This window comes from Adiantum capillus-veneris, chromosome 22, assembly GCF_014529385.1.
Source record: "Adiantum capillus-veneris isolate H3 chromosome 22, ASM1452938v2, whole genome shotgun sequence".
NCBI classification, from domain to species: domain Eukaryota; kingdom Viridiplantae; phylum Streptophyta; class Polypodiopsida; order Polypodiales; family Pteridaceae; genus Adiantum; species Adiantum capillus-veneris.
In genome coordinates, this window is record NC_140952.1 from 85,022,775 (window position 1) to 85,037,467 (window position 14,693).

General features: G+C 43.0%; 1 protein-coding gene across 1 annotated transcript in view; it reads left to right on the plus strand.

Moving 5' to 3' along the window:
- The first annotated feature begins 3,158 nt into the window (after nucleotides 1-3,158).
- SAE2 (SUMO-activating enzyme 2) overlaps nucleotides 3,159-14,693 on the plus strand; it is an 80,762-nt gene continuing 69,227 nt past the window's right edge. The window contains exons 1-2 of the mRNA XM_086495954.1: nucleotides 3,159-3,337; nucleotides 3,417-3,506. Coding sequence (XP_086352080.1) covers nucleotides 3,305-3,337; nucleotides 3,417-3,506 — 123 coding nt within the window. The 5' untranslated portion in view covers nucleotides 3,159-3,304. The remainder of the gene's footprint in view (nucleotides 3,338-3,416; nucleotides 3,507-14,693) is intronic.

The following is a 14,693-nucleotide window of genomic DNA, read 5'->3' on the forward strand; positions in this document are numbered from 1 at the left end:
CATTAGCCAGATTATCCATAATCTAGCGACGTGGAATGAAACTATATTGAGCCAGATGGAGTCCTGCAAAAAGATGATCCTTAATACGGTGCACCAGCATCTTAGCCAATGTCTTATAAACCACCGACATCAATGTAATCGGGTGCCAAGAAGAGAATCGCTCACAAAGCGCTTGCTTAGGCAACAATTTAAGTAAACCTTCTTTCCAAGAGAGTGGAAAATCTTGTTTCTCCCATGCCGCATTCATCATGAAAAGCACTGGATGTTCAAGAACCTCCCAGAAGGAGAGGAAAAATTCCACAGTAAGTCCATCCAAGCCAAGAGACCGCCAACGGCCCAAAGCAAGCAACGCACTATGCAATTTTGAGGCAGTGAAGGGGTCCTCAAGGCCACATGCATTTTGCGGGGAAATGATCGGAGTAACAAAGGAAAGCATCAATCGACGCGCATGGCAAACAACCGAAGATGGCTGGGAAGGAGCAGCAAACACATGTCGATAATGCAAAACCATGGAATCCGCAAGTTATTGCTTCGAAGAAGTCCAAAGACCTGAGGGAATCATAACCCGCTTGATTGCCTGTGAGAGTCTTGAATGATGAAAATGCTTAAAGAATTTCTTTGAAGCACAGCCTTTATCCATAAAAGCCTGTTTGATGGGCACACATTTTCCATTTAGCAAGCTTTCACTTATCATTACACTGAATACACACAGAAGCTTCACATAACTCCGACATCTCGGAATCAAATAGAGGCCTCTAATCAACCAACACTTGCAATCGTTGACAAGCTTGCTTCGCATCTTTGACATCCCCTCAAGTGCATTGCATGTAATGCGTGCCATAGTTACAAAATAACACTTTGCACCCTCATAACAAAGCGATACCAGGCAGCATCAAGATCAAAATGCATATGAGCAAGTAGAGGGGCAATAATCTCAGAAATCATGTCACGAAAAACCCCATGAGTGAGATAAGCATTGTTAACAAGCAATAGACGTTTCCTAGGAAGAGCATGATCGCAACGAATCTGCCCAAACACAAAACAGGGTAATAATCTGATAACTACAAGGTGTAATCAACGTTGGCCTCACATATAAATTCCTCATATTGTTGCAAATTAAGCAAATACCATCTATCCAACCGCGCTCGATAAGAAGAGTAGGCAACATGCTGAAAAGTGAAACCAGAGGCATCTGGATGCAAATGCCGCCAGATATCAATCATCTGAGTAGAAGCAAAGAGATTATCCAATTATTGCCGTTCCGCAAACAACATATGTGAATTACCAGTGGTACTATCATCCATCTTAGGGGTATTATTAAAATCACCGCAAAGGAATGCATTCGAGGTGCATGAGCGAGAAGAGGCGTCTCGCCATAGAGCACCTTTTGTCCAGATGATGTATACACATAAATGCCTCCAAATTCATACACCTGACAGTTTAACAAGCATTGAATTACCATCCAGCGGCCATGCGGATCATTAAACAAGAGAACTGACTGAAGCTCAAATCTCTCTCTCTCTCTCTCTCTCACACACACACACACACGCACACACACACACACACACACACAAATAGCTAGATCAATCTGTAATGCTAGTGCACCTCAAAAAACAGCAGAAAATTTGCTAAAGTTAGCTACAAACAATGCTTGCAGGTGTGCCCCTTAAATGCACCTTTTTCTGCATTTTAGGGTCGAGCCCTCTTTTGTGGGACATTGGTGAGTGGAGATAGAGACCCTTATAGGGTCAAACACAAAAGAGGGCCATCATGTCACAAAAGAGGGTGTACCCATCTTTTGTGGGACATTGCCGATTCGTGTAGAGCCTTCCAGAGCCAACCATCCTCATCTCTTACTTTAAGGTTGATGAATGCAGTTTTGTGCAATCCTCATACTACTAAAGTTAGTTGAAAGCTCTTTTTCTCGCATATTTGATACATAAGCTAGTCCAAAACAATCGAATATAATAGAGGTACTATAACCATAGCCTACAAACATACAAACCCACTCAACAAGGGTCCCTTTTGAGTGCACTCTAAGTTCATGATGCAACACAAACTCTCTCTCTCTCTCTCTCTCTCTCTCTCTCTCTCTCTCTCCCCCCCCCCCCGTGCTCTCTAGCAACCCTTGTTTGAAGTGCACCACTATGTCTCTCTAGATATTGAGGATGATTTCCCATTTTGAGGTACACACCTCTGTCTATCTGTCCCTCTCATCCGGTCTTCAACTCAAAACTCTTTAGATACATCTGGAAGGTCTCTTGGAATGTTCCTATGACGTTGACATTTTTCTTCTTCTATATGTCTCTATTTTGAACTTCAATGCCCATGCATGTGTGCTGACTAAGTGAATAAGGTAAGGAAGGAGGGATCAATGGTCCAAATCGAAGATTGGAATGGAAATAGGACATTCACGATCCGATTGCTCCAATCGGAGAGTTACACTCCTTGTGGACTGAAAATGTTGAACTAGTTAATTGTCAATGGAGTGTTCAGTGAGAGCGCTCTCTCTCTCTCTCTCTCTCTCTCTCTCTCACCATCAGAGCGGGATGGTAGCAAGGAGAAGGTAATACATATGTGTATTTAAAACTGACTTGCTATATGCATCACATGGCTCAGTGTTTACCAAAAACCTTTTTAGGAACCAAACGAGAGATTTGAAAATCTATTGGTTTTCAGAGAAATTTTGCTGGTTTTTACACTGAAATCCTCAAAATATGGATAACTAGCTAAATATAAACATGCATAATACATTAATTACTTGAAATCACTTAAATGAATAGTTGTCAACAATTGATGTTGTAATTCCAAACATACAATGATGTGACCAACTAAACAAGTGGGCTACCCACAATATTTGCTTACCATCATATTACAACGGGCCTCCATTTCCAACATAGAATTGAAGCTAGTGGCAATAATGTTGTATGCTAGTGATCCATATTTGTAGGTCTTTGCTAGATCAAGGGAGAGAGCTCAACTTTGACGACTCAACTCCGAGGTAGGATGCCTGACGCAAGGAATGGAAGAGAGAGAGAGAGAGAGAGGGAGTTTGCACTACACACACAACCGGAAATTTTCAATTTTTGTCCTTTACAAATACATTAAAGGCCGGTTTTTTGTGAACACTGACACGGCTATTTCATGGGAACAATTCCCCAAATGGGGAAGTGGGAGTTCGAACTGCTCTCTCTCTCTCTCTCTCTCTCTCTCTCTCTCTCATTCTCATTCAAAAAACGACAGGGAGAGTAAATTCTGACTCAGGTCTTTAAAAATTTGAGAATACGCGCTTTTCGCCATCGCCATGGCTTCAGCAGAGGAACTTGCTGTGATTGAGGCACTCTATTTCTTCGTAGCTTCCTCATTCCGAGCTCATTTCGATAGCGTTTTTACTCAGAAGCCAAAACTGTGTGCAGAAGGCGAAGGTTCTCATGGTTGGAGCTGGAGGCATCGGCTGCGAGCTTCTGAAAACCTTGGCTCTTACTGGTTTCAAAGACATACACCTGGTATTTTCACCTCAATTCTTATTAAGCTGTAGCTGCTTCCTTTTACACGATCACACTTATTTGTGCATGTGTATTAAACGAAAGCTTGCATGTCCACCTCTGTGCACGTCTGCTGTTTCTTTTTTTCTACAACACTGGGTTGAAGTGCATACCTAAGTTGTGCATGCTAGAGATTTTGCATGCTCTCTCGCCTTACATTCATATGGGGTTTTTAGCGAGTGTATGCACCCTGAATTTTTCAATTTTACTTATGGAAGAAGGCTTGTATTGGGCTGCATCATTATATACTTGGACCTGTCGTAGACACACAGACAACTTACTATTCCTCCTTGATGTGCGTCAATGGTCTATCATCTGCATCAAGGGTCCGTTGGGGCTAACCACCATTGCAGAGGAAAGAGCACACTATTTTGGTGTCATACCACATTGTTGTGCAACTAAATGCCATATCATTGGGACATATTCCGAGCTCTGGAAGTAAATAAAGAGAAAACATTATACTGCGTTAGGTAAGAACAAGCTGCAAGTGGATTGTAGGAGCCGTTAGCATGCCATGCATAGTAGTAGCCATGGAGTCTCAAAACAGGTTTCAAAGGATTTAGAAGGTTTTGGTCCATGTGAGAAACACCAACCAAGAGTTTTCTTAAAAACTTCAAGGTAGATGTTGACACATATACATGAATACTATACGATCATGCACATTGTACAACATGTCAAAATAAGACATGAACTAGGTGTATTACGTGCTAGCAAACTCATGGTGTACTTAGAACTTGAAACTTCAAATAGAATAGTTGGGAACTATACAAGTGAAAACTTGATTTTTGGAGAAAGGAAATTTTTGAAAACGCAAGGTTTAATAAACGTTTCCTCAAGATCTTTTGTGGAAGCAACGGGTTTGGGATGCCATCGGTAATCACCCACTAGATGGCTGGCCCATTGAAGCATGTAAATTGCGACTGAGAGACTCAAAAAGAATTGAAAAGATCATACTTGCACTTTGATGACAACACGGAAGAGGCATAGGGTCCCCTCCAAAGAGTGTCGGCCCTCAAGCCGAGCACCCAGGGCATTATTTATTTATTATTATTCAAGAGAGTTTACAACTGTGCGACCACACACTTTTGATATCTATTACAATGCCTCTTATTTATAGGCACTTAGCCTCACAAAAAGCAACTAGATAGTCACTTGAAAAAACAAAGCACACAAAAAGCTCCTTCTCCTAATAACTTCTTCTAAAAGCTGAAAAGTCAACTGCTTGGATAACTTACACCTAAAAAGTCCTTGTCGTAAAATATGCTACATCGCCATTAGTTTGTATTGTCCGCTCTTTGCGGCACACAATCTGCCGCGAATTGCGGGGTGTTCTGTTACCATATACATGTGGTAGTGATATGTGTGAACACACTAGGACCGCCGGGGCATTTTTTCCCTCATTAGGAGGTTTTTTCCCCGTGCATTGTATATACGCCCATCACTCTAGGGCTATCAATCTTTCCATTGCACACTAAGTTATACACTCTCTATTATGTGCCTTGAGCTTCCTTCGTCTTCTCCAAGCTGTGTGTGTTTCTCTGCAACCCTAATTCCAACAATTGGTATCAGAGCAGGTTGCGTCCTCCCGGGCTTAGTCGCCAGCTGCTCCAGTATACGCCTGCTCACTTTCTCCGATTTCAGTGAGCTTTGGCGAGCGTTCGCAGGTCGACAAATACTTCGGGTGCGCTCGTAGAGCATGGTTTGCTCAAATTTTCGATTTGGGCTCATTTCGGGCTCCGTTTCCACTACAAGCAGGTCTGCACAGGCAATTTCGTCATTTTGTGCAGAATTTCTGTCAGTGCCGTTTTGTGCATAACATGTGCCTTATAGTCTTCTACGGTTTGTGCTATATAGCACGTGTTGTTCCCGCTTCATTTCTCCTATTTTCGGGCAGTTTTCACATCAGGTGCAGCATTTACCATGGCTGACAACAACAACACAGATGTGTTCAAGATGTTTGCTGCTGAGGACAGGTTGGATGGGGACAATTATCCTATGTGGGCTTATATGATGCAACATGTTCTTGTGTCAAAGGGCGTCTGGAACATTGTGCAGGGCATTGATGTACGTCCTGGTTCTGAGGATGTAGGCGATGTTGAGGATGTTGCAGGTCTTGCTGCAAGGATTGCACTTGTTAGAGTTGTTTTGCCTACGGCAGAACAAGCTCGTTGGGATGTTAAGGATGCGCAGGCTCATGCATTGATTGCGTTGTCTGTGAAGCGCACCATTGTTGCTCACATCCGTTCAGCAAAATCTGCAAAACAGGCTTGGGATATTCTAGCAGGTCTTTATGCAAGCCGCAATGAGGCTAAAATGGCTTTGCTGCGTAAAGAGCTGGAGTCGAAGATTATGGATGAGGAAGATGATATGGACACTTTTCTTGCTAGTGTCAAGGATATCAATGAGCAACTTATTTCTGCAGGTGAAGTCATTTCAGACAGTTCCCTTGTGGAGACTGTTCTTGATGCCTTACCAGATTCCTACCAGAGTTTTGCTAGTACTTGGACATTGATGACCCATGGAAATCCTGAAGTTGTCAATTTTGATGCATTATGCACATTGCTGTTGCAAGAGTCACTTTCCAGAAAAAACAGGACTAGGCAGCGTGCAGTTGAACAGGCTTTTATTGCTTCTCAAAGAAAGGGTGGTAACAACAATGCAGCCACTTCTTATGGTTTTGCTGTGAGTGGCAAAAATTCTGTTCCTAATGCTTCTGTTGGAAGTACTTGGTCTGGCAATTCTGGTGATAAGGGCAAAAAAAAAGATGCGTTGCCATTATTGTAAAGCTAATGATCACTTGATCAAGTCGTGTTCTAAGTTGAAGGCCAAAGAGGCTAAGAAGAAAGAGGGTGGTTCCACTGCAAATGCTAGTTCCACTACAAAAGCAGCCATTGTTGAGTCTTGTGTGAAAGGAGACTATGATGCTGATGTTGATGCAGAATGGGATTTTAGTGCAGAGTGCACTTACAATCCTGCTATCCATGATGCATGCTTGTCAGTTGCTGCAGATTCACATGTGGTATTTTGACAGTGGTGCTACAAAGCACATTACCTCACATCGTGAATTGTTTACCTCTCTCGAGTCTGTCCCTCATGGGAATTCAGCCACTTGTGCCAACAATGCCTCTTATCCAGTTCAGGGAGTCGGAAAGATTGTGCTTACTGCTGCTAATGGCAGTTCTTTCACACTTGTTGATGCACTTTATGTACCTGGGATCAAGAAGAATCTCTTGTCTGTATCCGCACTTGCTAGACTTGGACTTGTAGTCAAATTTGTGGATGACAGATGTACAGTACATGATGTCAGTTTTGGTGATGAAATTGTTGCATCTGGGCTTTTGTGCTGTGGGCTCTATAAGCTCACTTTGTATGAAAAGTGTGGATAAAATTTTGCAAATGCTGTTGCAGATTCAAGGGCTATTTCAGATGCAAAACTTTGGCATGCACGTTTTGGTCATCTGAATTTTGCCAGTTTGCTGCGTTTTCAGAAATCTGATATGGTTGCTTCTTTGCCGCCTCTTGAAGCACCTATCAAACATGTTTGTGAAGGTCGTATGATGCAGCGTTCTAAATTTCCAAAGGATGGTTCAGTTCGGGCCACATGCAGGTTGCAGCTTGTGCATAGTGATGTTTGTGGGCCCATGCAAACTCGTCCTTGGGCAATTACCTGTACTTCGTGACTTTCATTGATGATTACTCCAGGCATGCATGGGTCTTTCCGCTTAAAGCGAAGTCCGAAGTTTTTATGTCCTTCAAACAATTTCTGGCTATGGCTGAAAATGTCTCGAAATGTACTATGGGCACCCTCCGTTCCGATCGAGGGGGGGAGTATATGTCTCATGAATTTAATGCATTTCTGGCTAGTCGTGGGATAAAACACCAATGTACAGTGCCTTATACACCTCAGCAAAATGGTGTTGCTGAGAGGAAAAACAGGTCACTGACAGAAATGGCACGATGTATGGTCAAAAGTCAAGCTTTACCGCATTCTTTTTGGCTTGAGGCCATCATGTGTGCCACTTATGTACTAAACAGGTGTCCTACGAAAGCTTTGCAGTCTATTACTCCATATGAAGCATGGCATGATAGAAAGCCTTCTATTGAGCACATGCGTGTTTTTGGTTGTTTGGCATATGCTTTGGTGCCACAAGTGCAGCGTAGAAAATTGGATTTTAAGGCTGTCAAATGTATTTTTGTTGGTTATAGTGCTGAAAGCAAAGGTTACAGGTTGTATCATCCGCAAACAAAACGTATTCTGGTTTCTCGGGATGTAGTGTTTGTGGAAGATTCTGTTTAGCCCTTGTTGTCATGTACTAGAAACAGTAATGTAAGTTCACAGGACATTTATGACACTTTGTTGCCTCTTTTCAGTGGTGGAAATACGAATGTAAGATCCAATGAGGAAAATGTACAGCCTATGGGGTTTCTGAAAATGTTCTAGATCAGCCTATTACTGATGCAGATGTACATGATGTATTTGATGAGGAAAGGGCTGAAAATGAGCAGGCTAGAGGTATGCCAAAATGGCTGGTGCACACTTTGCGTGACAGTAAATTGCATGCACCTTTGTCTAGTCGTACTCGTTCAGGCTCTCGCCATGCATCTTATGCATCAGATTGTTATGCTTTGGCTGTGTCTAGCTTACATGATGTTGAGGAGCCTCTGGCTTTTGATGAAGCACAAAATTCATAAAATTGCATGGTTGCCATGCAATCAGAATATGATGCACTTATAGAAAATGACACATGGACTTTATGTGATTTGCCTCCTGGCAAAAAGGCCATTGGTACGAAGTGGGTTTACAAGTTGAAACGCAAGCTGGATGGTGAGATCGATCGCCCATAAGGCTCGACTTGTTGCAAAGGGTTATGCACAGCAAAAAGGCATTGATTATGAATTTTGCTCCCACTTGTCATATGACTACTGTGCGTTTTCTATGTGCATTGGCAGGTCATTTTGGTTGGGATGTACATCAATCAGACATTGTTACTGCTTTCTTGAATGGTGACATATTTGAGGAAGTTTATGTAACGCAGCCTCGCGGTTTTGTCATAAAAGGACAAGAGGACAAAGTGTGCAGATGTAAGAAGGCTTTGTATGGGTTGAAGCAATCTCCTCGTGCTTGGTATGAGAAAGTTGATACTCATTTGGTCAAACAAGGCTTTCGTAACAGTCCAACAAAAAGCACATTGTATGTAAAGCGTGAGGGTGATGTACTTCTCATTGTGGTTCTTTGTCACAAACGGGAGCGCATAGCAATATAAAATATACTCGGATAATTAAAATTTATCACTTAATATTGAAGCCAGAGGATATAGAGAGAAATAGATAGAGAGAGAGAGATAAAGTGAGAAGATCGACATAGTACTGGGGACCAGAAGATGCGCTGGTCCCCCCCCGTAATAGTATCTTTATTACTGAGGAGAAGTCTATACAAGCACTTGAACCGAACGTATTATCACGTTCGTTCTAGAATAAGACTTGATGGTTCCCGGAAGCCTCAGCTTCCGATTCCTAGGGCAAAACCCTATTCCAAGAAACTTCCGTTCCTTATTTCAATTCCTCGAGAATCAAGGTTCTCGCCTCTGGATCTCACCTTCCAGACTCAGGGCATGACATACCTACAACTCTCTTTTAGAACTCTATTTCCAGAGTCCTCTTCCCGCAGAACAACTCTGCTTTCCCGGACACGAAGTCCTTACTTGGGAATCCCAACTTCCGGATCGCAACTTGAGAGACTACCTCTCTCCGATCCGTGTATCTACTTCCCAAACTCGGGTACGAAACCCCTGGGCTGATCTGGCTCTAGTTCCTCAGAGCCCTTTTCTCGTGCAGAGACTCATACCTTCCTCTGCTCCTACTCCCTCACTAAGAGGAAGTACACCTGCAAACAAATACTCAGAGTTCATAACATGAAAATCGTCACCTTCAAAGTCTCGACGCTCGAAACGCAACTCCGTTCTCGAAAAGCAATTCCCGGGAAGAGATCTCTCCATAGAAAATCCTCTCTTCCAATCCTACACACAAAAGAGGTGTGTTTTGCGGTTCCTTCTCATAAATCAGCCCCGTCTACGACGTTTAGGGGCTGAAATCAGAGAAAAACAGCAGCTTGTCGCGATGGAAACACACTCCGTAGGCACTTCTTCGCGAGGGAACTCGCGCACTGGGTCTTGGCGACATCTGGTACACTTGGGGCAGCCATGGGCATCACCTGCAACGTCTTCTTTACGGCTGAAATTTGCAGCAGCATCTCCTCCTTGCAAAGATTGGTCCTCCTCTCTGAGTAAGGGCATGTGATGCTTTTATAACTCCTAGCCACGGGCACGAATAGCTACTCTCGTAGAGATCGCGGCCGTTTTTTTTAAAAAATTTTTTTTTTCGTTTTTTTTTTTTTCGCTGCTTTGCTTGAAAAAGAGAGAGAGAAAACGTTGGCTGATCTGTTGCCTTATTTATCAGATGGCTGTCCACTTATTAAGTGGGCGGTCGGTCACCTTTAAAAATGGTCTGAATCTGTCCAAAAACTCAATAAAACCTTATAAGTTAAAAACAATGCTTTCACAGCACTTCCCAGGCGTCCCTGGATGCAATCACATACACAGTTGCAATGCAGACATAGACTTCCTCGCGAGAAAGCATCTGCTTTCCCGAAAGGCAATACCGCTTTCTCAAAAAGCATCTGTTTTTCCTCAAAGTTTCCTCAGAACCCATCTTCATTCAAGTGCTTGCTTTTTCCTTGTGCACAATTCTAACACAGTTCGGAATTTCCTTCCGACTATGGATATTCCCTTTCCGATGCACCCGTCACCCACCTTGTGACGCATCAGGAATACCCATCACCTAGTCCTTTCCTACCGAACTTACGGTACAATCTCCTTCACGATGCTCTATGTAACCCATCCTATGACGCATCAGAGATGTCCGTTCCCGGATGGTCGGATACTTCTTTCCGATGCTCCCTGTCACCCATCCGATGTGACGCATCAGAAGTACCCGTTCCTGGTGGTCTTACAGATATTCCCGTTCTCAGTGTTCTCGTCATTACTTTAAATGACGCACTAGGAATACTCTGTACTCGGATGTCTCTAGTGAGAAAAGCACTCTCACTTAAAATTCCAATAATTCATTTAGAATTATTTTTCCTTGGTGTTCCAAGCGACAAAACCCTCTCACTTATAAATCCAAGAATTCATTTAGAATTATTTTTCTGTAAGATAAAGTCAATTTAGCAACATCCCTCTCACTTATAAACAGTTGTCCTCAACTGTAGAGGTCCAATTGAACTGCCGGGGAGAAACCGGAAAGATTCCAAATCTTGCTCAATGGTGAGTTGAGCTAGTCCTTTCTCAAAAGAGAACTTAAAAATTTAATTAAACTAAAATTCAATAATTCATTACTTACCTTACCGGTTCATGTCTTTCCTCTAGGACCTCGAGGATATCCTTCACCTTTCATTAAAGTTACGAGCCATGTAAGAACTCGTCATTCGCGTCTTTCCAACAGATTGGAAGTTTCCTCATCCGAGAATCTGTTTACTCAATTCCACCTTCTCAATTCCGGGAAGAATAAACCTCCTAGAAATCAATCTAGGTCTATGACCTTGTGCATAACCTTGCGCTATTAGTCCTGAGGATATTAAACCTCTTGTGTCCTCCCGCATAGGGCATGTCGAGAGCATTAAGCTCATGTGAATCTTCCTATGGCATAACAAGTGTGTCATCTTACCAAAGTAAGTTCTTATTCCGGGCCTTTGCTTTGGGTAGGCCAATTGTTCTGATCCAAAGTTTCCTTATCTAAGACTCTGTTAACTTGATTCTGTCTTCTCAAATTCGAGAAGAATAATCTTCCTAGAAATCAATCTAGGTATTTGTCCTTGCGCATAATCCTACGCTGTTAGTCCAGAGGGTATTAAACCTCTTGTGTCCTCCCACATAGGGAATGCCCAAGTCATAGAGCATTAAGTTCGATGTCTTTCTTCCACAATTTGCGATCACCTTAAAGAAGGTTCTTGTTCCAGGCTGTCGCTCAACGTAGGCGGACGGTTCCAGTCCGAAGATTCCTTGTGCACGACAGCACTTCCTTCCAATCGTTTCCTCCTGCGAGTTATTACCACCAGCAGTGATTTCTCGACGCCCATTAGCGTCTCTTCCTTACAAAATCATAAAAAATGATTCACCTTGCGAGCATCAATGACGATTTGCAAAACCTCAGGCAGATAGGATTCTAGCCATAGCATTTTCTGAACGTACATTCAAACCCGGTTCACAATAGAGCGAACCCTCTTTGATTCTCAGGGATATTGTCCCATTGGTAATTCTTACCATTTTGAAACGGTTGGCGAATTATATTCTTACAAACAAAATAGTTCAAATTTATTCCAGCAGCGTGTAAATGCTACTTTACTTGCTCATGGAGAAACATATACCGCAACCAAAAGTTGCTACTGTAATGGTAAAAGCACATAGCGTACTCAATGATCAACGACCATCGGAAAACCTCTTCTCCGTAGAGAAACTCAAATTCCTTCTACCAAACACATCTCAAATAGAGATTCTCGTGTCGGAATATTCTTGCGCGCAAAAAGGCGCTCAAGAGAGTATAACAAACTCTCGTCCAGTTCCTTAGCATAGGTCTGCATCTTCGTGTGTTATCCATGTACTCAAAAGTGTACATAATTCTTAAGCTATGTTAAAGTTTCGGTGAACCTGGGAAATTACCTTCCCTTCGTAAGATCCTTAGAGAGAAGACGCTCAACTTGATGATCACTTGGCTCGATCTTAGAGCAAAACCCGCTCATCAAATAATCTAGGATTTTAATCCTTGGATTCCTCAAGCACAAGCCGTAGTTGTCGCTTGTTCCTTCCCTCCTAAAGAGAGTGTTCATTCACTTGTGCAAAAAGCACTACCATATCTTCCCTTACCGTGTAGGGGGTGTGGGCTTAAAGAGTACTCAAGCTTCATGAAAGCTTTTCTTTGCTTGAAAGCTCCGAATGGTTCCTTCATAATTTCCTACCCGCAGTAGTAGGTAATCTGTTCGAGAATTACCTGATACCAAATCAATAGTTGACCTTCCGGCTAGTTAAGCAAACCAATTCATCTCAGAAAACAATGTTTTAGTTTGATCCTGCTCTCATAAACACTCGAGAGTGGTAGTCCCGGTTAGACATAACCATATCTTGTGCAAAAGAGCAAACAAGCACAATGCACTTTATGATTTCCTCAAAGATGTAACTTTGATTGAAAACCTGGCCTCTCACTTAAAGTTCGAGGGTCTTCTATTCAAGAACTCAGGAGTTAGATTGAATTCCCTTACTCCAAACTTTCTGTGTTCAATGATTCCCGTCCCACTACGGGGATTGGATTCTATGTACACTAAGGTGTACACTTTCAACTTTTATTGTCGACTCTACCATCTGCTGCAAAGTATTTTGCAGATGCGTCTACAAAATTCGGGCAAAAGTCCTTTGTTGAATTTCTTCATCTTTCCTTCCTCAGAGAGGATCAAGAGTGGAGCTACCTTGGCAAGAGTGAACCACTACTTGCTTTGACTCACTCGTGTTCCTATTGGGCAAACCCATCCCAATCTTCTTTGATGCCTTCCTCAAAGTGTAGAGGAAAAAAAATTTGTCGAAAAATTCAGCCTTGAATTGAATCCAAGTCTTGTTGTAAGTTCCTTGCAGAGCTTTGGTATACCACCAAGTACTTGCAATCCCCTTGAGGTGTTTAATCACATGCCTCATCTTCGACGCTTTTTCAGGAATTGCCGTTTGCAAAGGCAACTTCAAACTTGTCGAATCAAAGCGGTATCTTCCCTTCCGTCAAAAGTATCAAACTTGACTGGAAGTGTTCCTAGGTCTAGAGACCTTCTTCATATCCTTCCCGGAATGACGGGATTTCATGGCTATAGTTCTGGATTGACGTTCATGGATATTTTCTGGATTCTGAAGAATCTTGAGCATTCCGCTCCTTGGATTCTCCAGGTTCTTGAGCATCATGCTCTTGTCGCCTTCTCAAAGAATCCCAAGCCTTGTGTCGACTTCTTGCACAGAGAAAAAAAATTTCCAACTCTGTGAGCTTTTCCTTGCAGGACTTAGGGTTCCGCGTGCTTACTTCTCTCTTGGCTTGTCATGGCTTCTTCCCGTATCTTCCCAGAGTCGTCCTCCTTTACAGAGAAAGAGAGGAGACCATGCTCTGATACCACTGTCACAAACGGGAGCGCATAGCAATATAAAATATACTCGGATAAATAAAATTTATCACTTAATATTGAAGCCAGAGGATATAGAGAGAAATAGATAGAGAGAGAGAGATAAAGTGAGAAGATCGACACAGTATTGGGGACCAGAAGATGGGCTGGTCCCCCCCCCCCCCGTAATAGTATCTTTATTACTGAGGAGAAGTCTATACAAGCACTTGAACCGAACGTATTACCACGTTCGTTCTAGAATAAGACTTGATGGTTCCCGGAAGCCTCAGCTTCCGATTCCTAGGGCAAAACCCTATTCCAAGGAACTTCCGTTCCTTATTCCAATTCCTCGAGAATCAAGGTTCTCGCCTCTGGACCCCTAGCCCCCCGTTCCGCGGGGATCCCGTTTCTTGAGCATCATGCTCTTGTCGCCTTCTCCGGACCCCTAGCCGTTCCCCCGTTCCGCGCGGATCCCGTTGCCGTTCCCGTTCCGCGTTCCGGGTAACTATGCATGACATCCCTGCAACTCTCTTTTAGAACTCTATTTCCAGAGTCCTCTTCCCGCAGAACAACCTTGCTTTCCCGGACACGAAGTCCTTACTTGGGAATCCCAACTTCCGGATCACAACTTGAGAGACTACCTCTCTCCGATCCGTGGATCTACTTCCCAAAATCGGGTACGAAACCCTTGGGCTGATCTGGCTCTAGTTCCTCAGAGCGCTTTTCTCCTGCACAGGCTCATACCTTCCTCTGCTCCTACTCCCTCACGAAGAGGAAGTACACCTGCAATCAAATACTCAAAGATCAGAACATGAAAATCGTTACCTTCGAAGTCTCGACGCTCGAAACGCAACTCGATTCTCGAAAACCAATTCCTTGGAAGAGGTCTCTCCATAGAAAATCCTCTCTTCCAATCCTACACACAAAAGAGGTGTGTTCTCGGGTTCCTTCTCGTAAATCAGCCC